At 46.4% G+C, this 23033-nt stretch overlaps 6 protein-coding genes across 8 annotated transcripts; 4 read left to right on the top strand and 2 right to left on the bottom strand.

Annotated features, from left to right (window-relative positions):
- Positions 1-430: 430 nt before the first annotated feature.
- On the bottom strand, positions 431-937 carry LOC108153728 (cuticle protein 16.5-like). The gene has a single exon (XM_017283856.2). The coding sequence runs from the start codon at positions 850-852 to the stop codon at positions 523-525; it is 330 nt and encodes a 109-aa protein (XP_017139345.1). The 5' UTR covers positions 853-937; the 3' UTR covers positions 431-522.
- A 14-nt stretch (positions 938-951) lies between these two features.
- On the top strand, positions 952-1701 carry LOC108153729 (cuticle protein 38-like). The gene has a single exon (XM_017283858.2). The coding sequence runs from the start codon at positions 1290-1292 to the stop codon at positions 1596-1598; it is 309 nt and encodes a 102-aa protein (XP_017139347.1). The 5' UTR covers positions 952-1289; the 3' UTR covers positions 1599-1701.
- Positions 1702-2655: 954 nt separating this feature from the next.
- On the bottom strand, positions 2656-3405 carry LOC108153743 (cuticle protein 38-like). The gene has a single exon (XM_017283872.2). The coding sequence runs from the start codon at positions 3065-3067 to the stop codon at positions 2759-2761; it is 309 nt and encodes a 102-aa protein (XP_017139361.1). The 5' UTR covers positions 3068-3405; the 3' UTR covers positions 2656-2758.
- An 84-nt stretch (positions 3406-3489) lies between these two features.
- On the top strand, positions 3490-3856 carry LOC108153741 (cuticle protein 16.5-like). The gene has a single exon (XM_017283871.2). The coding sequence runs from the start codon at positions 3505-3507 to the stop codon at positions 3832-3834; it is 330 nt and encodes a 109-aa protein (XP_017139360.1). The 5' UTR covers positions 3490-3504; the 3' UTR covers positions 3835-3856.
- A 580-nt stretch (positions 3857-4436) lies between these two features.
- LOC108153047 lies at positions 4437-7880 on the top strand. Of its 3 annotated transcripts, none has more exons than XM_017282816.2 (5): positions 4437-4721; positions 4787-5286; positions 5345-5485; positions 5564-5712; positions 5994-7880. In XM_017282816.2, the coding sequence occupies exons 4-5, from the start codon at positions 5635-5637 to the stop codon at positions 7536-7538; spliced, it is 1623 nt and encodes a 540-aa protein (XP_017138305.1). In that variant the 5' UTR covers positions 4437-4721; positions 4787-5286; positions 5345-5485; positions 5564-5634; the 3' UTR covers positions 7539-7880. The 3 variants fall into 3 exon arrangements, with proteins under 3 accessions (XP_017138305.1, XP_017138304.1, XP_017138308.1); XM_017282815.2 differs by having other exon boundaries at positions 5345-5507; XM_017282819.2 differs by lacking the exon at positions 5564-5712 and having other exon boundaries at positions 4438-4721; positions 5994-7672.
- Positions 7881-15667: 7787 nt separating this feature from the next.
- On the top strand, positions 15668-21452 carry LOC108152278 (nuclear transcription factor Y subunit beta). Its single transcript, XM_017281496.2, is given in 3 exon segments — positions 15668-15883; positions 19441-20388; positions 20391-21452. Coding segments are annotated over 2 exon segments (1620 nt in total). The 5' UTR covers positions 15668-15883; positions 19441-19559; the 3' UTR covers positions 21182-21452.
- Positions 21453-23033: the final 1581 nt, after the last annotated feature.

Raw genomic sequence — 23033 nt, 5'->3', positions numbered from 1 at the left:
ACGCGGGAGAAAAAGCAGATCGCCTCTGGTGTGTCCATGAGCTCGTACACATGGATAAACTGCAAGATGTCGGCCACAATAGAGGAAAGGATCACTCCAAGAAGAAGATTGGGCGAAATTTAACGCCAATAGCTTTCTCAGATTAAGGACTTCGTCGTTATAGAACTCCCCCAGTTCTTTGGAAGGAGTGCGCGTCGTTTTCTGCATTATCCATGTGTCCTTGTCAAAGTGGTGTACGAGATTTTGGCCAATCTGTCCGCCGAATCCCTGTAAATGGTGACCATTTTGTCCCGTATGTGGACTACGTCCCACAGAACTGGGAAGTAGTTGGCCACATACTGCAGGGGTTGCAAATTGGCACCTGTCGTAACCTGCACACGTTCCGGGCTAAGCCGAAGATGAGAATTGAAAGTAACACGAAGGAGATTCATTCATTTTAAATATTTGAGCTTTATATTTTCCATATTCTTCTTCAATTCATTTCATTTGTTCAGTCAGCCACTGGTTCCATTCGTCCAGCATCTACTTCCTCAGCAGAACAGGAGCTGCGCTGTAGGCAGCCGTATAGGGAGATGCCACATACGGAGATGCCACATAGGGTGAAGCGACGTACGGAGATGCCACGTAGGGTGAAGCGACGTAAGGAGATGCCACGTATGGGGATGCCACATAGGGAGATGCTGCTGTCACGTAGGGGGCCGCAAAGTTGCCGTGATATTCCCGGCTGTAAACAGCAGCCGCTGGGGCAGCAGCCACCAGAGGAGCAGAGTAGGCCAAAGGAGCCACAATTCCGGGCTTGGCCGAGGCGCAGGCAATCAGAGCGACGAAGGCGAGGGCGAAAAACTTGAACATCTTGAATGGATTGTTGTACGGTCGAGTGTTTCAAACTGAACTGATGACAATAGCGGAATGAACGACGTGTTTTATAGCCACAAATCCCGCAGCAGGTCTGCCTGCAGGGCAACCTTCGACAGTTAGAAAAACCAAAGGCTGGTAGTTGGTATTAATTTTTGGCCTGCTTAATTAAAAGAGACGTCCCCACAGTACACGACGCTGGTGTCGCTTGTGCCGAACCACTACGGGACTACGTGACTGGCGTGGCCAAAGAGGGGCCTCAGAATTCGGCTGTTGGGCTGGCGCGAGACCTTGCAAGGCCGTTTGGCAGGCACTCAACCTCCACTGTGTGTGGGGCTATAGCTATATAAGCTACGGCCCACCGCCTGTTTGGGCATCAGTTGCATTTGTTCCATTCAACAAGTAAAACAATCTAAAATCCCAATCCTACCAAGATGTTCAAGTTCGTCGCCGCCGTTGTCCTCGCTCTGATTGCCTGCGTTGCCGCCAAGCCCGGAATCGTGGCTCCCCTGGCCTACTCCGCCCCCTACGTAGCTGCCTCTCCCTACGTGGCGGCGTCTCCATATGTGGCGTCTCCGTATGTGGCATCTCCCTACGTCGCCTCCCCATACACTGCCGCCTACGCTTCTCCGTACACCGCTGCCTACACCGCTGCTGCCTACGCCTCCCCCTACGCTGCCGCCTACACAGCCCCCTATGCCGCTGCTGCCGCATACACCGCCCCCCTGCTGCTGAAGAAGTAGAGAGCACACCGGAAGTGCCACCTGCCCACCTGTAACCTGAACGGAAGTCGAAGGACTCCCATCCTGCAATGAATCACTGAAATAAACTCGAATCAAACGAACAGTCAATATCTTTCTTGGGGAAATACTGATGTAAATACTTGCAAAGAAAAATTCTTTCAAAGGATATGTGATAGGATGCAGTCTCAGAACAGTTGATCTCTTAAAGAACTACGTTGTCGATACCAACGTTGTGTAGAGCAGAGAACTTGAATATCATATCATACCCAGTAGGAGACCAGACTATTATTGGATAAGCTTTTAAATGTCGCTACTTTTTTGAGTCCATTTCTGCTGAATTTTATATTAATATTTTCCAAAATATGCTTGTAATCGATCAAAGAGATGCTGTCAATCGTAAAGAAGAATGCCACGCCCACATAGGAAAAATTGAACTAAGGAACGCCCAAAAAGAGCATTAAAATACTTATATCTACAATATCCAAATATGTAGTGTACTACCACGTGTAGTTGCATAGTGACATCTGACTACAAATTCGACTTTGAACCTGGATCCGTGCCGATGAGCACGCCGTTCAATGGTGGTTTCTCAATTTCAAGTACTTGTAGTAGTAGATTTTTTATTTGAGCGCAAGACAATGGACAATTTGTCCATAGCACCAATCACAACTTTCGGATGAGATCGGTAGGAAAAGCTTTCACAGTCACAGAACACCTTACACACACACATAAATATATCAAAAAAACTTGATTATGTTTAAATTTTATATTTGGATATTGTTCATACTAAAATACTATGATCCCGACTAAAAAATGGTCGGTGGTGAAAAATAAGTAATAACTTATTCGCATACCCACTAAAAATAACAACAAAATTTCCACTTTCGATATTGAATGAAGCGCAATGGATAGCTTCTACAAACTACTTGTTTTTTGGGATCTACAGGATCTTTCAGAGAACTAATGTTTTGAGACTGCATCCTATTATCACATATCGTTTGAAAGAATTTTTCTTTGCAAGTATTTACATCAGTATTTCCCCAAGAAAGATATTGACTGTTCGTTTGATTCGAGTTTATTTCAGTGATTCATTGCAGGATGGGAGTCCTTCGACTTCCGTTCAGGTTACAGGTGGGCAGGTGGCACTTCCGGTGTGCTCTCTACTTCTTCAGCAGCAGGGGGGCGGTGTATGCGGCAGCAGCGGCATAGGGGGCTGTGTAGGCGGCAGCGTAGGGGGAGGCGTAGGCAGCAGCGGTGTAGGCAGCGGTGTACGGAGAAGCGTAGGCGGCAGTGTATGGGGAGGCGACGTAGGGAGATGCCACATACGGAGACGCCACATATGGAGACGCCGCCACGTAGGGAGAGGCAGCTACGTAGGGGGCGGAGTAGGCCAGGGGAGCCACGATTCCGGGCTTGGCGGCAACGCAGGCAATCAGAGCGAGGACAACGGCGGCGACGAACTTGAACATCTTGGTAGGATTGGGATTTTAGATTGTTTTACTTGTTGAATGGAACAAATGCAACTGATGCCCAAACAGGCGGTGGGCCGTAGCTTATATAGCTATAGCCCCACACACAGTGGAGGTTGAGTGCCTGCCAAACGGCCTTGCAAGGTCTCGCGCCAGCCCAACAGCCGAATTCTGAGGCCCCTCTTTGGCCACGCCAGTCACGTAGTCCCGTAGTGGTTCGGCACAAGCGACACCAGCGTCGTGTACTGTGGGGACGTCTCTTTTAATTAAGCAGGCCAAAAATTAATACCAACTACCAGCCTTTGGTTTTTCTAACTGTCGAAGGTTGCCCTGCAGGCAGACCTGCTGCGGGATTTGTGGCTATAAAACACGTCGTTCATTCCGCTATTGTCATCAGTTCAGTTTGAAACACTCGACCGTACAACAATCCATTCAAGATGTTCAAGTTTTTCGCCCTCGCCTTCGTCGCTCTGATTGCCTGCGCCTCGGCCAAGCCCGGAATTGTGGCTCCTTTGGCCTACTCTGCTCCTCTGGTGGCTGCTGCCCCAGCGGCTGCTGTTTACAGCCGGGAATATCACGGCAACTTTGCGGCCCCCTACGTGACAGCAGCATCTCCCTATGTGGCATCCCCATACGTGGCATCTCCTTACGTCGCTTCACCCTACGTGGCATCTCCGTACGTCGCTTCACCCTATGTGGCATCTCCGTATGTGGCATCTCCCTATACGGCTGCCTACAGCGCAGCTCCTGTTCTGCTGAGGAAGTAGATGCTGGACGAATGGAACCAGTGGCTGACTGAACAAATGAAATGAATTGAAGAAGAATATGGAAAATATAAAGCTCAAATATTAGAAATGAATGAATCTCGTTTTTTCTTACTATCGGGGTTTGGTTCAAGGTCTTCGGCTTGAACTTATCCAAAGGCTACAGAAAGTTCTCCTCCGACGACACAGTCTGGTAAGCAGAATGCTCCAGAATTTAAAAATTGTTCTTCCGTATTACATTTTATTCAGAGATTCTTTGAGAAAGAGAGTCTGTAAAATAAAATATACCTTGCATTTAAATCCTTCTCGCTCATTTACTTTCAAACCATTTCTTTTTGGCGCTCAAGTTTGGTCTGACTTGCTCTCATTTTTTTTAATTTGCTCTCTATTTTCATCGCAACAATGTCCTGCCACTGTTTTTTTGTTGACCTAAGATGGAACTTGAATAATTCGTCGGTATATTAATGGTATATTTTGAAAATGCGACGGTATGTGTTGGTATTTTTCTGAGGGTCGATAGGCTACATTTTCTCAGCTGGTTTTCTCAGCTGAAATCGATAAACGGTACAAAATCAGCTGATTTTGGTCCGATAAGAAAATTTTAAATTTCGTGAACTCTTTCTTCCTTTCTCTACACGCTGTTTCGCTGACTCACTGACACATTCATGTAGAGCACATACATGAACCATTTCTTTGCATTGGAAAAGAGACAGAAATAAGGAGATGCGCATCTACCGGCCCGGCCCAGAAGACCAAGGCTCAAATGTGTAGCAGATCGAGGATTTGGCTGCTCTCCTACTCCAACAGCATTAACGTGACCAAGTGATTCTCTCTATCTCCTTTTCATCCGCGGTATCGATAAACTGAATGGTTGCGTGTTCCGCCAAAATGTAAGCAAAGCATTTTTCGTAAATTTTATAAGAATTTAATGGTAATTATTAAAATTGTGCAAAAGAGTGCTTTAATTGAATCTGATTGCGCGAATCCACTGTGCATCGAAATGGATCGCGATAAAAGGCTGCCAGCTGAGATCATCAGCACAGGAGTTAGTACTAGAAGCCCAAATGGTATTAAATACGCAGCGCGGGAAATCAAACGATATTCGGAGAGTTAATGGCAAGAGAGAGCCGATCAAAATTGTTACTCCAACGCCACGCTATAAATAGAATGGAAAGCACCCACACAGCAACGCCACCGTGTGTGTGTGGCGAGAGCGATAGCCAAAGAGAAGATTCTCTCTCGCATAACACGCTCCCCAAACAGGTTTTGAGCAAGAGAGACGACTACAATTCGATTTCGACACACTTTTTTCCTGCTCCCGCAACAGTTTTTTGCGCCACTCCACACGATCCGGAGCTGTTTTGGTGTTTGGTGCCTGTTTGTGTGCCTAAAAACCTGCAGCAGATTTGTGGAAACTGAAATCCAGCGGTCCCGGGCCAGTAACCAAGTGCACAAGTATTTATCTTTAAAATTATTTTTCAATTAATATAGCTAAAAGAAGTGTTCTTTACAGATATTGATGTCAACGGACAGCAGCGGGAGAGTCGCAGCCTGCAAAAAGAGAGAGAGGAAGAGCGAGCGAGATTACACTCACTGCGCAAAAGAAACAACGTATCTGTATGTGTGAGCAGTATCTATAGAAATGTACTCTGACGTAAGTAGTCGGCCTGAGAGAGGTGAGAGAGCGACACCTTGAATCCGATACTTGATATTGATGTTTTGGCTGTTATAGCCCAGTAAACTGCCAATAAGAGCTACCAAGAGGGATATATCTAACCAAGAATCGTATGACCGAAATAAAAAATGTTAAACCTTCCGCTTATTGTTGGGGCGTCAGCGGTTGCAGAAGAAGAAATACAGGAGGAACAGTATAGAAACTATGTGAGTAGATTTTCAAAAACTCTCCCACTTTACCAGAGAGACGGAGTGGATAAATAAGGGTGTTTTTTGTACCCGTTAGAATCTTGGCTAGAACCCTGTTCCGCGCTGTATATTTTCACATCTGAAGCTCGATTAGAAAGTTTTCCTTTAGAGAGTTGTAAAAGGAAATAGATTCCCGGCGAATTTTCGACCAAGATAATTAAATCATGTATCGGTATATGCCTCTCAATTAATAGATTATATCCATTAGTATGCCCGAGCTAACCAGATTCCATTTATAGGATGACGGCAAACAGTTTGAAGACGGCGGTGGGCAACTGCGCATAAGAAACGTTTTGACTCTGGAGGAGCGAGTGGCGGCCATTCGACAGTACGACATCTTGCCTATGTACAGCAAGATAGCCAAGAACTTCAACTGCAGCTGGGAGCAGATCAAAAGCATTGTGTCCAATCGGGAGGCTATCATGGAGTTCTACGAGGCCTCGCGCCGCCATAACGATCTGCCAAACGAGGAGTTGCGCAGGCGCAAGCTCAACTTCCTGGGCCACTGCCTGTACGAGTACATACAAAGAGCCCAGTACTATCTGCATGCCGACATTAATGAGGAGCTGATCCGCAACCAGGCCGTGGAGTTTCGGGATCTCATGCAGATCGAGGGCTTCAGGCCGAACAAACCGTGGATCAATCACTTTAAGGCTGCCTACAATATCACGCTCTCGAATCGACAAATCACTATGACGCGTAAGCCACCGCGCTCCTTGGACCTCAGCGATATCATGTCCTACTGCGGCCGGCACACGTCCATGTGCAGACATATGGTTAATAGTACAGAAGTACCAGCCCCAGCAGCTTCTCCAACTACGAGCAATGAAGCACATTTGGCTTCAGCACGCTCCCTGTACCGCACCAAGACCCTTGTGGCCGCCTCTAGTCAGAACCAGGCCACCCTGGTGGAGGTTCAGCAACGTCGCAAGCGAAAGATCAACTTTCTGGAGAAGGCTCTGTACGAGTACATCGAACGCTCACAGATTCATCAAAAAGGACGGCTCGATCTGGACAACCTGCGGACTGTGGCCATTAGTCTGCGCGACATACTGAAGATTGAGAATTTCTTTCCCGACAAGATGTGGTTCAACCACTTCAAAAGCCACTACAACTTTAGCTTCTCCCAAGGCGTCACCCTGACCCAGCGGAGAGTGCCCTTATCCCTGGACCTGCGTGACATCGTCAGCTACTGCGGCCGGAACGAGCATCGCTTTGCGGCGCAGGAGCGGTCCATTGTCCGTCTTCCGTTGTTGGATCCAAAGCCAAGTCCGGATGCCGACAAAGCGAAGGCAAATGAAAGTGGTGATGTTGATGAGCAGTCCATTGTCCATCTGCCGATGTTGGTTCCAAAGACGGATACGGACAAGGCGATAGCAAATCAAAGTTGTGATGTCGATGAAGATGAAGATGATGACTGCATCGCCATTGAGGTGCAACCTGAACTGATAGAAATCAACGACGATGAAGATGAACCCGAGAAAGCCACGCCCCCAGCAAAACAAAAGAGGTTACACACTTTGAACGAGGTTGCTCCACTGAAGATACAGAAAATTGAGTCCATCCACAGCTCTACAGGTGCTGAACTAGATGCTGCTCCTGGTCCAGGCCACTACTCGGAGACAAGCAACGAGGCAGAGGCACGACTGCCTCGTTGTGTGGAGAACTATCAGGATGCATTACGTCTACTCAAGCCCCTGGAGGACTTTGCTCTCATGGAGGAGAATTATCGCGCCATTGGCCTGCTTACCCAGCTGGAGCAGATCTTTAAGGCCAAAACCTGATCAGGCAATAGTTGGAAGTTCAGGAATCAGTGGAAAGAAATTTAAAAAAAAACCTGGCTAAAAATTTACCAAATATTGTTATATAGCTCGTATTGGGTATTAGTCTGAAGCTGAATATACGAATGTACATATTATGCTTATCGTAGAATCGAGGCGGACTCGAAAACTTAGTTCCATTTAGACATCTCATTGAAAAAATACTGTAATCCACTTTAAAAAATTACTTTAAAAATTGTAAAAACTTTAAAATGAATACTAATTGATTAACAGTTTTTGTAAATTAAACGAGCGGGAACGTTATGAGTCGCATGTGTCATGGCTCTACATACCCGGTACTCAGTATATGTATGTGTGAGCTTTTTTTTTACATATTTTTATTTTTCTCACACTAACACCAGCCGTTTTATCTCGCTCCTCTCCGCCAGAGCGCTCACACTGCACGAGGAAGAGTGTGTGTAAGGAGTTGCGTAGCCACTGTGTGTGTTCATGTGTTCCTTTTGGCTCTAATAATGATCCAGATTCAGCAATCTGCTAGATATGGTCATTATCAATGATTCTGCATATTCGGTTTTCTCGTATCTTCATTGTGATTACAACCGATTTTCGTCCTTTGGTGGGGCGGCAGGGCTCGTAACAAACTTTTGAAACTAACTTAATTCTGGGTAATATCACAGGAGTCTTCACACAAAATTTGGTTTGTCTAGCTCTTAACTAAACATCCAGAGGCGTAGTGGAAGGCGGCTATGGTGATATACAGCAACTGAAGATGGCGGGAGCCGAGAAAAAAATATAAATAAAACCCACCGGTATTATTTGGGTCGCTTTGCTTTGTTCCTCATTTCTTATCCATGCAACCACAATATGCGCCACAGCGAAACGTGGTAGGGCTCATTAGTAATTGTATATTATTGAATCTCTTCTACTTTGATGTGGATATGTCTGTATGATCATCAAAAAGTTTCAAAATAATTCTTTTCTTACTAAGAAAATCATGTATAATGGGCTTGTATGTATAGTAAAATTGGGTCCAATCGATAGAAAATGATTGGAGGAAGTTGCAAATGATGTACACTGTACATGATGTATGTATGTATAGCTTTCCATACATATCGTATATATGTCTGTACATCCATCATTTAACGTGAGAAACGTAATGCGGTTACTTTCGTTACAAAAAGTAAGAACTTTTTTCAGGTGATATGTCAGGATATGTAGTACCTGTCTGCCCCCTCAGCATGTGCATGAACGGCGGTGTTCTTCTCTTTGTTCAGGTTATATAATCGCCTGGCATTTCCCCATTCGCCAAAGTGAGAAGCAAAATCAGCGCTAAAACTTTATGTTCGTCCTCTAAAACTTTACGCGCCCTGGCCATTCGGAGATGGGAGGATGAGATGGAATGACCTGCAGGGTTTTTTGATGTGGGGGTGGTATGGCGTGGCGTGTCCTTTCGTGGCGTGTGGGTTAGGTGGTACGGAGGAGCGTAAAGTTGAACGTGCGTGGAAGAGAGCCCTGTAGGTGCTACATCAATTCTAGATGGGTAGAATTGCCGGAGGCAAGTGGCGTGGGGAGCAACGGATGCCAGCAGCGCAGCATCCCATCGAGGGACCTTGGGGAGGAGCAAACACACCCACACCCACATCTGCACTCATGGACACGCACACACACACACACACTTGGAGATAGAAGGAGCTACGATTACACAACGGGGCCATAGAGCGCTGGAAGTGCTGCACAGACGTAGACGTCGCCATCGCCATCTCCATCCGTCCTCGATTGCGGGAAAGTTTCCCATTACGCTTGCAACCCTCCGCAGCGGCGATGGAGCAGGATTTTCATTTCAAGGATTTCCGACCGACGTCAGACTGGACTGACTGACGGCTTGACTATACCTGCTACACGTAGAGTCGGTGCAGAAAACCTACGAGTGTAGGGATAGCTGCAGGAACAGGATTGGGGGATGGGAATGAAGAATACGAATAGGAAGGGAAGCGCGAAGCGGGAAGCGGGAAGGCGGACACTGGTATTGGTAGTGTGGGGTCCGATAAAGGTAGCGTAGCGCAGAAGAAGCAACATCAATGCAAGCACAGCAACAGCAAGAGCCGTACAACGACAAAGCTGAGAAGGCCCCGACACGACTCAGGTTACTGCCACACGACTGCGCCCCAAAACAAAATTGAAACCCCACCGCGTTAAGAGCTCTGACATAAAACCCTGTGAGCGAAATTGCTGTTGAGGGATATACGAGTAAGGGACAGAGACTATATGCCATCGCCATTACCTCTACCTCTTCCTCGGTAGATGTACACACTCGTACGCCAGCGAGGAGAATGTTTACCTGGAAGCCATTTACTGATGGGTACAGTTGCTGCAGATTTTGTCCGTTGATATACAACATCTTGGGACTGTAACTGTAACCGACTGGGAAATTAATATTTTACGATCAAAGAGGTGGAAACCACTGTACATTAATACAAATTATATTTGGAATCTTTAAAATAACTTTCAGCCAGAAGTTTCTGACTATCCTATACAATATTGTTATTCTTTATCAGAATCCAAGTAAAGTCTTCTATATATGTAAGTCAGAGACGGCCGAATCATTATCACAAAGGAGTCATTCGTGCTTCTCATAGCTGTAATGACATGGAATATAGATACACATAGAATATATTCGCGGAATGTCTCGGTATTATGTTACAAAATGGTATTGTAATGCTTGAGTGAAAGTAAAGTACCCAATAAAACTTGTGGATAAGACGGTGGTGGTTCACATTGTCTCAGGAATACCAGGAATCGATGGGGATTCCTGAAAGGTCTGACTACATCTGATAATGAGTCAGATGTTTACAGATCTCAGATACAGATTTCAAAGAATTTTTAATTTCATCGCTTAAGGAGTGACTTATAGGGGAACTTTCGAAAGGTTTCTCTTTACTCAATTCGTCAGCCAATAGTAAAGTTTGTTTTCCAGCACATTCTCTTAATACAATGCCGTATTCCAGTTGATTTATTTACTTTTGTATATAATATTGATTCTTGCAACTCATACAAAAGCTCACCCAAAGCGACCCTTTAATCATCAAGTATATGAGGATAGTCGTCCCATGCCATAATCGTTGCCATTGTATACCAAATATGAATGACTCTCCTCCACTCGCATAGAGCCAAGAGTGTAAGCCCGAACAGCCCCAGGGACAGACCCAGTCCCAGTCGGGGTGGGAGCGAGGTTATCGGGTCGAGAGACTATACGAATACCCGTTCATCTAGAGTACAGATATAGATACAGCGATGCCCATGCTCAGATTCAGATACAGATACATACTGAATGGGAAACGTGAGAAACGACCGATTGACAATGATGATGACGACGATGATGATGATGATGCTGATGGTGAGTGGCGGTTCGAAACAAGTCTCAGTCTCTGTCTGGGGCCTCTGCTATTGTTCGAGTATGCTATGTAGCCTCGAAATCGGTCCCAACATCGAACATCGGTACCGACCGACAGCTGCCTCTACTTTATAGCTAGCTGCTGGCTCTGCTGCTCGTACCTCTACTTATTTGGGTTGTCGGCCCTGCATAAGCCTCTTGGGTTTTGAGATGCCTCTCTGCTGCTGCTGCTGCTGTTGTTGTTGCCTGCTGCCTTTCCTGGCATTGCTTCAATTCCATTCCGTAGACATCGGCAGACGATGATGGCACTTGAGTGTCGCAGCTCCACCAGTTTGCCAGTTCTCAACGGGCTTAGACTCTAGAGGGGGGCCGCCAGGGGATTCTGCTGCTACTGCTTCTGCAGGTTCTGATGCTGATGCTGATGCCGATGCCGGTGCCAATGCTGGGAATGATGATGATGCTTTCAGCTTTCAGTCATGCGCCGCTCGACCGAACAACCCGCACAATGCCGCTCGTATCCGTACATCGTACATCGTACTTCGGCCGGCTCGTTTCGCTGGCACTGCTTCGATAGATGCTAATCTATCTTTATTGTGCAAAGATGTCGAGAGGATTCGTATACTCGCACACGAATGAGGGCACAAAGATGCTCTGACCCTCTTTCCCACCAAAATCCTGCAGACCATCCGTCAGTCCGTCATTCAGTTCATTCCCTCAATCGCTAAGTTGCTCCGACTCTTTTCGGGGCCTGGCTATAAATACAAATCGTCTTTGCCATCGGATTGGTAAGTATTGGATTTCATTTGGGTTCGATTTTGGTGTGAGCCCCAAATGGATGTTCATTTTAGGGAAGGAAGCAAAGCCTTCGAATCTTCTTAGGCGAAAGGTAAATCATTCGACTCGACTCTCTTTGTGTGTGTGTGTTTTTGCTCGTTGGCTAGAGATGCTAGAGATGGGTAGTTCAAGGAATTTCATCGCTCATAAGGTCTTCAACCTTATGGATATACTAAGCACAGTTGTAAAGGTTTATACATACGAAACCATTGCTTTAGTCTTCTGATAAATTTTCATCCTAATGAATATGTTTATTTAAGGTGTATATTGTGATCCCAAGTTGCAATACTGCACATAAATATGTACATATGTAAATAAAATTATCTTAATAGATCATGAGATACATGAATAATGAAAATACGTACACATGTACTTTTGCACTCTTTTCAGCTCCGAAGAGATCGGTTGTTTTGCATTATTTGCAGTTTCAGAACTGATTTCCCACCACCATAAAGGACTGGACTGGATATGCCTCTCCTCTCACGAATGCACGAAAACCACTCGTCGGCTCGGATGGCGTACAGCACGAGATATAAAACCCAGATATGGAAATGGCAATAAACTCGTAGCAGCATTGGGCATACATAGAAGGCAGGGGGTTTGGGATTACGAAGAGTCGCGGCGACGCGTACGCTGACGCAGACGCAGACGCTGACGTCGACTGCAGCTGCGACTGCAACTGCGACGGTAGCGTCGCTGCCAAGCGATGGCATGGCCAACGAGGGCACTGGCATCGAATCCGAGTATCGGGCACCGGCAATGCCACTGGAGAGGCAAAAGGCACAAAGGAAATTACTAGGAAAAACTCAGGTCCCTATGGTGCTTTCGGGTGCGACAGACGTCGCATAGATAGGCGCGCACATACACACACATACACCGTCCGACAGGCAGATATTCAGAGGAACCGACAGAAAGACAGAAAGACAAACAGACAGACGGACAGATAGATGGAGGGGCAGTGCTGCAGGCGGACATCATATATAGATTATAGCGCACACAATGAGAGAGCAAGATGTTGAGATACGAGATACGAGTCGAGATACCTTTAGCTTCACTCGAGGGACCAGGATTGGGTTTTGAATTGGAACTGGGATAGAACACCAGACCGGGGAAGAGAGCAGCATTAAGGGCAAGGCCCGGACATAATCAAAAAAGGTAATGGGAAATACTATCTCTGGGCGTGGGCCATGATTGCACATAGCACATACATACATACATACATACAAAGATGTCAGGCAGCAGCCGTGGGGGGAACTGCAGGATATACTCGTACAATATGTAGGCAAGGCGGCGGGGGGGCAAGGCGGCTAGGTTGCGAGGTTGCGATTTTCGGTTCAATATAATACAAAACCATAATAAATTCTATGGCTAAATCCCCGCATCTGGCTCTCCAGAAAAGGTCATAATAGATGAGCTTAGTCGGGCTCTGGCTCTGGCTTTGGCTTTGGCTCTGGCTCTGGCTCTGACTCTGTGCGAGTGTTCGGTTCGATGTGAGTAATCCCAGGTCCCATCCTAACTATGTATCTGTGTGAGCTTCTTCTATGCGAAAGTGCCTTTGTATGTGTGTGTGTCTACCCTCTTCGTCGCGTCGCAATCTGTCCGTTTCGGAGTCATGAAATGGCACAAGGAAAGGTCATTTTCTTCAATGCTCCTGGCATAGTCGATTTACTCAGCTCGTTTTCTAAAGGTTGCCAAGGGCTTAGCTCCCTCCAGTCTGCTCCTCGCCCTTGTCGGCCTTGCCGCCGGGGGGAACCCCTGTGCGACCTGACCGCAAAGCATTTCGAGAAAAGTTTCTGCGTTTGGCCATGCTGCTGCTGGTCAGTCAGCAGCAGTAGCCGATAGCTGCTGAACAGCATAATATAATAGAGTCGAGTCATCGTCAACCCGAGGAAATTCCAAGTCCCTCAGCACGTCCCACACCAGAGCCCCCAAAGACGCCCGACCCCACCCCCATCCTCCCCCTCACCACACAAGAGCTATACAACCTTCGCCATTAGCACCACCCCCACCGTTGAGATTGATGCTGTGGTTTTATACCTTTTCCAATACTTTTCCTTCTATATACACAGATAGTATATGTACACATATATATATTTATATATATATATATACATATATTTATATGAACACACATATATCTATGCTATGTGTGATTTTCCACCACCGAACCGAAACACAATCGAATTGAATCGAATCAAATGGAAGGGAAAGGCAAGGAATGGAATGGAACCGAAAAGAGACGAACCGAACCCAAGAGTGTTATCCATCCATCCGTCCATCCATCTATCTATCTATCTCTCTATCTATCTCTTCTCCAGCTTACCCTGAGTCTTGTATTAAAACTAATCCATCAAATTGCTTTTGGGGTAACCCACAACTACAACGATAATGGGCTGTTTGTTGTAGCTGCTGCTTCTGCTTCTGCCATCGTCGTCATCGTCATCGTCTTCGGCTACGAGTATTCTTGTTATTTCAACGAACCAGAACCCAATCCAATCCCACCAAACCCGGGCAGACCAGGCAGCAATACTTCAAGTTACAGACAGATATATGTATGTACATACAAAAAGTATCTCGATTCGATGTGATGTTATGTGTGTGTGTGTGTGTGCGTCTGTATTGGGAAAGATGTTAGCATAAAATGGATTTTTCTGTACACGATACTCTCGTATATAGCCCATCGAAGTTGGCATGGCTCTTCGTTAACGGATGTATGTATCAAATATAATGAATGTCCCAAGAGGCCCCAGAGACCGGACCAAATAAACACTGTATACCGCGAACAAAGCATCAGCATCAGGCATCAGCATCGGATGCGAACGACGACTCGCATATCATACATATATGGAGTAACCATATGAAACTTGTTTAGATTGGCGCGATACGATACCAAATGTATGTATGGTTACAAGCCATGCAGCTAGGATGGACCAAAACAATAGATTGTTGAGAGCTTACAGGGGAGTTTAAGCCCATAAGATCCTATTATAATACTCGTATTTTAACTCTGAACAATAGCTGCACAAATATTTAATTTAGGGACCTTTCATGATCAGCTATTATCTCCATTAACAGGGTTCACACTAATAATGATTATGGAGTCGAAAAAGTCAATAGTAATACCCAAAAATAGGTATCATTGCACCCGCATGTGTGTGTGTGTTTAGTCAGGTATCGAGTATATAGCGCATATATCTATCTCAAGCAAACAGATACCGAAATTCCAAGCGCATATCGTCAGACCCACAAACCAAACCCACTCACTCACCTTAAAAGTTCGATATTCGTCTATATATATGTATGTATATACAGATGCCGAAAAGGGGAGAGTGCGATAGACCCCATAACGGGCTCTACGTATACGTATGCCCGAAAAACCCATCAGAGAATTCTCTATATACACAGAGCCCCAGCCCCAGCACCAGCTCCATCACCATCACCAGCCCCTGAAGCGACCGCGAACGCCCCCAAGAAAAACCCCAAACGTAGGACGAGAGCTTCGGGTCTGGTTCGGTTCGGATCGGATCGGGTGTTCGTGCATCGCCGCGGGCTGACAGCCAGATTGTCAGAGGAGAAGAGGAGACACCACCCACCACCATCCCCGACTATCCAAAGATATGTCGCTCTGCTGAAGTCAGCGTTAGCGTCACCGTCGCAGTCACCGCGTATTTGTTTGGCACGTCTTACGCTGACGTTGAAGTCGACGTCGACGGCGCAGCGCGGTTCAAGAGGTGCTCTTGCGCCCGTCCTTGCGATGTCTGTTGCTGGCGCTGGCGATGGCGATGGCGTTGCTTCTGCTGGCTGCTTTCTGTTTGGGATTAAGTATTTCCTATAGATGGGAAAAACGAGTCGGTCGGGGTCGTTCGTCGAGTTGGTTGGGTTGGGTTGTTGCTTGTTGGTTGTCGTATTTTTCGTACACTTCACTCTGAACGTTCGTCCGAAGCGGTTCTCGCAGCGCGTGTTCTGTAACCGTTTCCATTTGAGTGCTCTGTGCTTGCCCGGGGTATTCGGTTACTTCGGTGGAGTACCATCAGCATATCGTATATCTTTAGGATAGCCAAGGAATACGTTCGTCTCTTCGTGTTGCACATTTCCGGATCCTAGTTCCGGTTTCTCTGGAAGTGTAAGTACATACTACTGTGCGGTGTTTGAGTAACGTGCTTCGGGTGTAAACAAACGGGGTCTTGAGATTCTGTCGCCGTCGCTGTCGCAGTCGCTGCTGCTGTTGCTGCCGCCACTGTTTGTTGTTGTTTGCAATTAAAAAAGCAGCATTTGCATGCCGCCAAAAGGGATCTGTCTGTGGCGTGCCTCTGTGGGAGTATCTGTGTGTGCTCGTGTGTGGGTGGGGGTGCATCTGTGACCAGAGGATCCACCGGCAGTGTCTCGCTTCTGTTTTTGTTTACGTCTAAGACTGCGCACCGGCAGCGAAGTCAACATCGGCAGCGTTTTGTTTGGGTTTCCGTTTCACTTTTTTTTTGTTTGTTTGATTTTCTCTGCTCGTTCTCTTCCCCCGGTCTATTGGGGGGTGTTTGTGTGTGTGTGTGATAAGGGGACATTGGCCCGCAGATTTGGCGCCAATTGAATAAACGTGCTGCTGCGGAAGTCCTTGAAATTGGCATCCACGCACTTTTCAAGGCCAAAGACCCATTCCCACTGGGTGTAAGTTGGTGGGCGGTTCCTGCAAAACAACATTCATGAACGAAACTAATGGGTTCGCTAATTGTAATGTGACTCTGACATCGTATATCTCAAAGCTACGATGTATTGAAGTAGTTAGTACCAACTTCTATTTAAAACGCTCCCAAAACAAACTATTAATAATCCAAATAAATGAAATTTCTGTTTCCCGATTACCTTCGCCAAAATATACAGCTTTTCCGCTCGAAACATAAGGGCAATAAGCTATCAAAGGTCAAGTAACCCCATCTCATGCCTGTCTGAAAGATATATGGTGTTTTTTTTTATTTCCCATGAGAATATTGTATGTTTCCCCTGAAAATCCAAGCGAATTCACACAAAAATCCATTTCTGCTGTTAAAGCAACCAAAATGGTCCAACCAAGGCCACCTTGAACCCAACCCGACTGCTTCAGATATAAGATAAATAAGTAAATGCCCAATCCCATGAGTATGCCCATACCCATACCCATACCATTAGCTATGAGGAAAAGGAAAACCAATCGCAAGATTACCTGAGACATCGTGAAACGAACGAAACCCAAAACTACAAAACTAAATCTCTTGCAGAGGGACAGAGTGTGGGGAAACGAACGGAAAACCAAGCGAACTGGAATTGGGTCTGAAATCGGAATACTTCTACTTCTACCCGAACAGAAAAACAGACAAAAGGCACTGCTGTGGTGGTAGGTATGCTATGTACGAGTATAACGAATTTAGAACGTAGAACAGAACTTCCTAGGCGAACGAACAATGGCAGTCAGTGCCTGGGAGATACAGATACAGAGATATGTACAAAAGATATGTAGCCAACAAAAAGAGCCCAAACTAAGGCCCAGACTATGGTTGAGGCTGGGTCTTGGTCTGGGTCTGGGTCCGGGGCATCATCGTGATTACGACTGATGATAATGACGCTGCAGGAAATTTCACGAAGACCCCAGAAGGAGAAGCAGCCGTAGCAGAAGGCTGCGATGCCAGGGAAACCATTAGTTGGATGGATGGCGGATGGAGGGTGGAAGAGAAAGAGAGCTCCCAAGGGCAGGCGGTGCGGTGAGGACGTTGGGAAGGAAAGACGAGGGACAACTCTCGAGGCGATTAAGATAAAGTGCCAATCGATATATGGGAAAGAAAGCGAGCTGGGCGAGAGGTGTACTTGTAGCTACAGCTTAGCCTCGGCCTCAGACACATCAGCATCCACATCCGAGCCGAACCGAGTATATAGCCATAGTAAGAGCCATACCCAAAGCCATAGCCATAGCCATAGTCAGAGCCATAGTAAGAGCCATGCCATAGCCAGGGCGACATAAAAGGAAATATAAAACCATTTATAAAGCAAGTCAGTCAGGGGAGATTTGAATTGGAATTGATGGTGTAGTGCACTCGACTATGTCTCTGTGTGTTTGTGTGTGTGTGTGTGTGTGCGTGTTTGTGTGTGTGCCTGACTATAAGTATACCATAGCAATGACTGATGGTGTGCGTATTTCCGCACGAAGAGCATAGACGAAGCGCAGTCGCGTTGTGTGTCAAGGTGCGAGTGTATCTTCAAGATGGTGAGTAGTGGAAGGGTTTGTACGTTTTGTCTTGCTCTTGGGTTTGGGTTTGGGTTTGCGTCTGCTGCTGCCAAGAAGTTTCCGGAGCAAAAACTTTGCCAAAGTTAAGTGAACAGCTGCCTGAGGTGGAAGCAGCAGAAGACTGCTTTCTGTGCGAGACAGAGACAGAAAAGATTGGATGGATAGAGAGGGCAACAGACAGTGAACCACCCCTAAGCCGGCTCACACAGCCAACTGAAAGATAAAACCCAATTCCGTAAATCGATGTCGACAAAAACAACATAAAACGAAGAGCCACAAAGCTGAGGGGGGAACAACCGAAACAGAAACAGAAACGACTTTAGCCTAATCATTCGAAATCTTGATTAGTTGGCCCGATTTTCGACGAACGAGAGAAACGCACATGCTGTTCGGATTAAGTCATCTCTCAGTAGTGCGATGCGATGCTTTGCTAATCCAAAGACCGGCTCTGACTCAGACAGGTGAGTCTCGGTTCTCGGCTCCCGCATCTCGTGTCTTGAATGGTTTCGGTCGGTCGAAACTTGTACATACCCGTACGTAGTCGTGACTCAGCAGAGATGTAGTATCTCGCCCTCTCTTAAACCCTGGGGGCGGACAGTCGAGAAGGGGGCGCGGCCAAGTCGTTCACTTTAGCCAGGCGTCTCTGTTACTTCTATCTCAATCTGTTTCTGTATCTGTATGTATCAGTAAATCTCTGTGGGTGTGAGTGTGTGGGTGTACTCCCCGATATAATAGAGCGTCTTTCGAGGTATGTCTGGTTCTGGTTCTGGTTTTTGGGGCGCTGCGAATGGAAATGTATTGATTTCTGGAGGCGTACGCATCGTTGACTGAGAATTTCTATAGGGAGGAATCTCTGCTTCTGTTTGGCTGTGCGTGGCGTGCTCTGGTGTGGTATCTGTATCTTTTAGGGGAATGGCGCTGTCGTATTCCTCTTATGTACATATGTATTCCATTATATCTCAAGTGTCTCTGTGTGTGCAGATGGAATGATATGCTTCAAAAGACCCTCGAAGTGGACATGTGTAGATAAATGTATATGTAAACATAAGTATATATCTCTATATACTTGTGTAGTTGGGGTTTGAATAGTTCGATGCGTCAGATGTGCTCGAGATCCGAGTCGGGTCGGAAGCTGGCTTGTTCATAGAATTCATTATAATTTTAAAAATTCTTCTATCCTTCCGGGTATTTATGATTCATACATACCCGCTTACATGGGATTTACAAAAAGCAAATTCAAATTCAAATAAAAAAAAACCTGTTGGCCCTTGGCGCCAAATTGTGCTAGTGTTACACAATGGTGTTTATCAACACTACCGCTCAGCTGTCAATGTAACGGGAAAACGAAATACGCGCCATTTGTGCTTATTTTGTGCGTATGGTCAAAAATTCAGTGACGTTCCGCTAACAAAGTTTTTCTCTTCTTTTTGCAGCTTTTGGTGGACATTGACGTTTAATTCTTTTCTTTTCATTCGGTGGCTTGGCGGCGCATTTAGCAACGCCAAGACAAAATTCATTAAAAATTCGGGGCATACAGAACAACGTTTCCGGAATGCCGACCATTCGGCGTTGCTGCATCATCGGCTGCATGTCCAATTCCCGGCAGCATCCGAGCATGCAGTTCTTCGCCTTTCCACGGCCGGAGAGTCCATTCCACAAGCTCTGGAAGGAGGCGTGCCATGCTTCGCTGCGTAGGATCATACCCTTCAAGAAGCCTGTGGTGTGCGCCCTTCATTTCGATCCCAGTGTCTTGGGTGGACGACGCCTACAATCGAACGCGCTGCCCACGCTGCGCCTGGAGGTGCCATCAAATATGGCCGCTGTGGAGCAGCAGGCGATGGTGGAGGAGATCGAGCGTAGTCGCAAGTGCGCCTACATCAATGCAGTCGTCTACGAGTGGCTGGTGCGAGCCAACATCAATCCACAACTGCGTGGAAGCATCACACATGGCATGATCAAGGATAAGGCTGAGACCGCCCGTCAGGTGATCGGCAGCACATCTTTTATTGCCGACAATCGCTGGCTGAACCGGTTCCGCGAGACACATCTGCAGGGCTTTGCCCAGAAACTGGCCAGCAATCAGCTGAAACCCATGGGCACTTCCCTCTGGATTCCCGATATTGTCCACGACCTTCAGCACCTGTTCCCCCCGGCCAGTGCTGAGCGTGTCGCTAAGCTGGAGGAAATGCCGGAGCACTACATGAACTACATGCAGCAGTATGGCGAGTACGAGGAGGACGAAGACAGCATGGACATCAAGGAGCAAAGCTATCAGGAGCAGCAGCAACAACAGCACTTCGCTCTCCAGCAGCAGCAACAGCATCTGCAGCAGCAGCATCAGATGAATCATCCATGGCCGCCGTTTCCGGGACACCCGTCACATCCCCCCATCCGGGCTTCACCAGTTTTAACGATTACTACTTCGAGCGCCACCAGCAACAGATGCAGCAACAGCTTCAGCAGCAGCAACAGCAAATGCATCAGCCGCAGTTCCCACCAATGACGGGTCCTGCGCCACAGCCCCAAAGGGAGCCATTCCAACCACAACTGCCACCGAATGTTGTGCCGAAGCGTGCTAGTCCGTTCCAGCCAGTTCAGTTAGCCAAGCACCCAAAGATTGAGTCGGCGACTGACATGGAAGTGCAGGAAATCAATTGCTCCACAATCTCTCGAGGGTCGCCATTGCCCTTGGCTGAGTCCACACAAGCCACGCAGGACCTCACCGAACAGACCGCCAATCTACGACTCCCCAGTCCAAAGGAGCAAAACAACAACAGCAGCGGAGGGCGCGACAGCGCCAGTAGCAAGGAGAATGCTCCTAAGACAAACGGTGGCCTCAGTGGAAAATCCACTCCAGCTAACTTCACCAAAGGCAACAATTCCCCGGCGCAGCCATCCACATCGGCGCCAGCTTCGCCCAAGAGGATCTCCAATAGCAGCAGCAGCTCTGGCACCAGCCAGACAAATGGTCACGCATCTCCAGAACCCGAGTCGAATGCCTTGGCCATTACGAACGAGCTGAAGGAACTCGACAGCTACACTGACGCTCTCGAATATCTGAAGCCACTGGAGGATTTTGTGCTCTTCAAAGAGAACTTTCGAGCCATTGGCCTGCTCTCCCAATTGGAGTTGGTGCTGCGCAAGGGCGACAAGGGCACCCTAGTCGAGGGCTAGAGGGATGCGACGAACGCTATTAAATGACAAACACAAAACACAAATGTGATGAACAGTGTACATACAAATGTATCTCGTAGATTACTGAAATATGTAGTATTATTTTTTTTTTTTTTTTGAACTACGTAATTTTACTACCAAGACTTAAAATAAATTAAACTAAACTAAACAAATCATTTAATTATTAATTATAAAAATAAGAATATAGAAATCTGCGTTTTATTGTGCCACAGCTGTCTTGCGTCTGCTGTGATCTGGCCACACAATACAAGATGGCTGACTAGTTTTTTTTTCTACTAAATCTTGCAAAAAAAAGGGGCAATAGTTTGCACCTAATCATCCAATGCTACCACCAATGGAACCACTATTAAGAGAGCCAGGAAGGATATCAAGTAAAAAAGGAAGCCTATACGGTAACCCTTTTTACGCGCAAGCAGTGAATCATAGGCAAACGCTGGAAGTGTTTGTGATCTAGACCGAGAACTTTGAGGCTATTACTTCAAATCATTACTTACGGTGCTGCAGAAGAGAAGCAAGACTGAAACAGCTTCATTAAAATATCAGAAGCAGGCCCAGGACATTCCATTAACATTACAGGATCAAACGTTAATGAAGACAACGACAGCGTGGAGTATGAATGTCGCCGCTCTCTAAGACTTGAAGTACCTAAGTATGAAAAAAAGAGTTCTAAAATATATATCCTACATATGTACATATATGCTAAAGAATAAAGCACTTATTTAAAAATTATTTATAACTTGTATTGTTGCAAGTTTTCCGTTAAATATGGCAAAGTTATTGTTTGAGATTGTTCAGGCCAGCCGTAAACAATTTCCGCGCACTGTGCCAACTCCGTGCGCCCCGGTCCCAACTCGCTCTCGCGCGCTCGGAGGGGCGCTCGGATCCACAATCCACGATCCACACGGCGCTCACGGCAGAAAAAGCACCATAAGGCATAGAGTTAAGCAGTTACGATTTCACCCCCGCGGCCGATTTACCGCGCGACCGTCCAACCAAATACACACACATAATTATATACATACATATATACCACGAAACATAACGGTTTTCATTTCTTATGACGGCTACATCAATTGCGTTGTGGGAGAGTTGAGCTTCGATCCGCCCCACTACAAACATTGGTCCTTCGAGCCGGATCTTCGCCTTCCCCATAAGGAGAAGCTCACCCCAGCCAGCATCGGCGGATCGCTCCAAGTTCAAGATAAGTACTCTTCGATTGTGCCTAACAACAGTGCAGTGATTTTGTGCGAGTTTTCCATCCCAGTCCGAGTTCCCGTGGCATATGTACATGTGGCTTCCTACTTCTCCAAAGGTTTAATTTGGTCCGAGCTAACTCCTGCGTTCAGCTTCCGATCCAGTGTAAATAATATTCTTACCTCTCCAGCTACCAGCTGAGCTTTCGTTGCTAACGTACATACATATGTACATACATACATGTATGTACACATCGCAGCGCAATCCAAGCGGCTGGCAACAAACATAAAGGCATATTCTTGCAATTATTTTTGTGGTTTATTCCGTGCATGCTAAACGTTCCATAGTTTGTCGGTTTTATAAGGAAATAAAATAACAAATCACTGCGCCTCCTTATTTAACTAATTATACTACCAACAAAATAACGATCCATACATACTGCACATACATATGTATTTATCTTACATATCTATACGTACGCATTTTAAATTAGCATATTCTTGCACATCTATATAATATATGTACATATTGTATATAAAACGGTTATCCACCGTTTTACCCGTTGTTTGACATCTCTTCAACCCAAGCCGCGGTACATAGCACTTACAGCCATACATACACACATACAAGCAGCAGC

This window comes from Drosophila miranda, chromosome XR (genome assembly GCF_003369915.1).
Source record: "Drosophila miranda strain MSH22 chromosome XR, D.miranda_PacBio2.1, whole genome shotgun sequence".
In the NCBI taxonomy this organism is placed as follows: Eukaryota; Metazoa; Arthropoda; class Insecta; order Diptera; family Drosophilidae; genus Drosophila; species Drosophila miranda.
Note: the sequence above shows the minus strand (reverse complement) of the source record. Positions and strands in the feature narration are given on the sequence as shown.

Bases quoted from the DNA above. Each gene is read 5' to 3' on its own strand.
- LOC108153728 (XM_017283856.2), bottom strand. From the start codon at position 852: ATGTTCAAGTTTTTCGCCCTCGCCTTCGTCGCTCTGATTGCCTGCGCC.
- LOC108153729 (XM_017283858.2), top strand. From the start codon at position 1,290: ATGTTCAAGTTCGTCGCCGCCGTTGTCCTCGCTCTGATTGCCTGCGTT.
- LOC108153743 (XM_017283872.2), bottom strand. From the start codon at position 3,067: ATGTTCAAGTTCGTCGCCGCCGTTGTCCTCGCTCTGATTGCCTGCGTT.
- LOC108153741 (XM_017283871.2), top strand. From the start codon at position 3,505: ATGTTCAAGTTTTTCGCCCTCGCCTTCGTCGCTCTGATTGCCTGCGCC.
- LOC108153047 (XM_017282816.2), top strand. From the start codon at position 5,635: ATGTTAAACCTTCCGCTTATTGTTGGGGCGTCAGCGGTTGCAGAAGAA. The intron at 5,713-5,993 runs GTGAGTAGATTT...TTCCATTTATAG, and splicing joins AGGAACAGTATAGAAACTAT to GATGACGGCAAACAGTTTGA.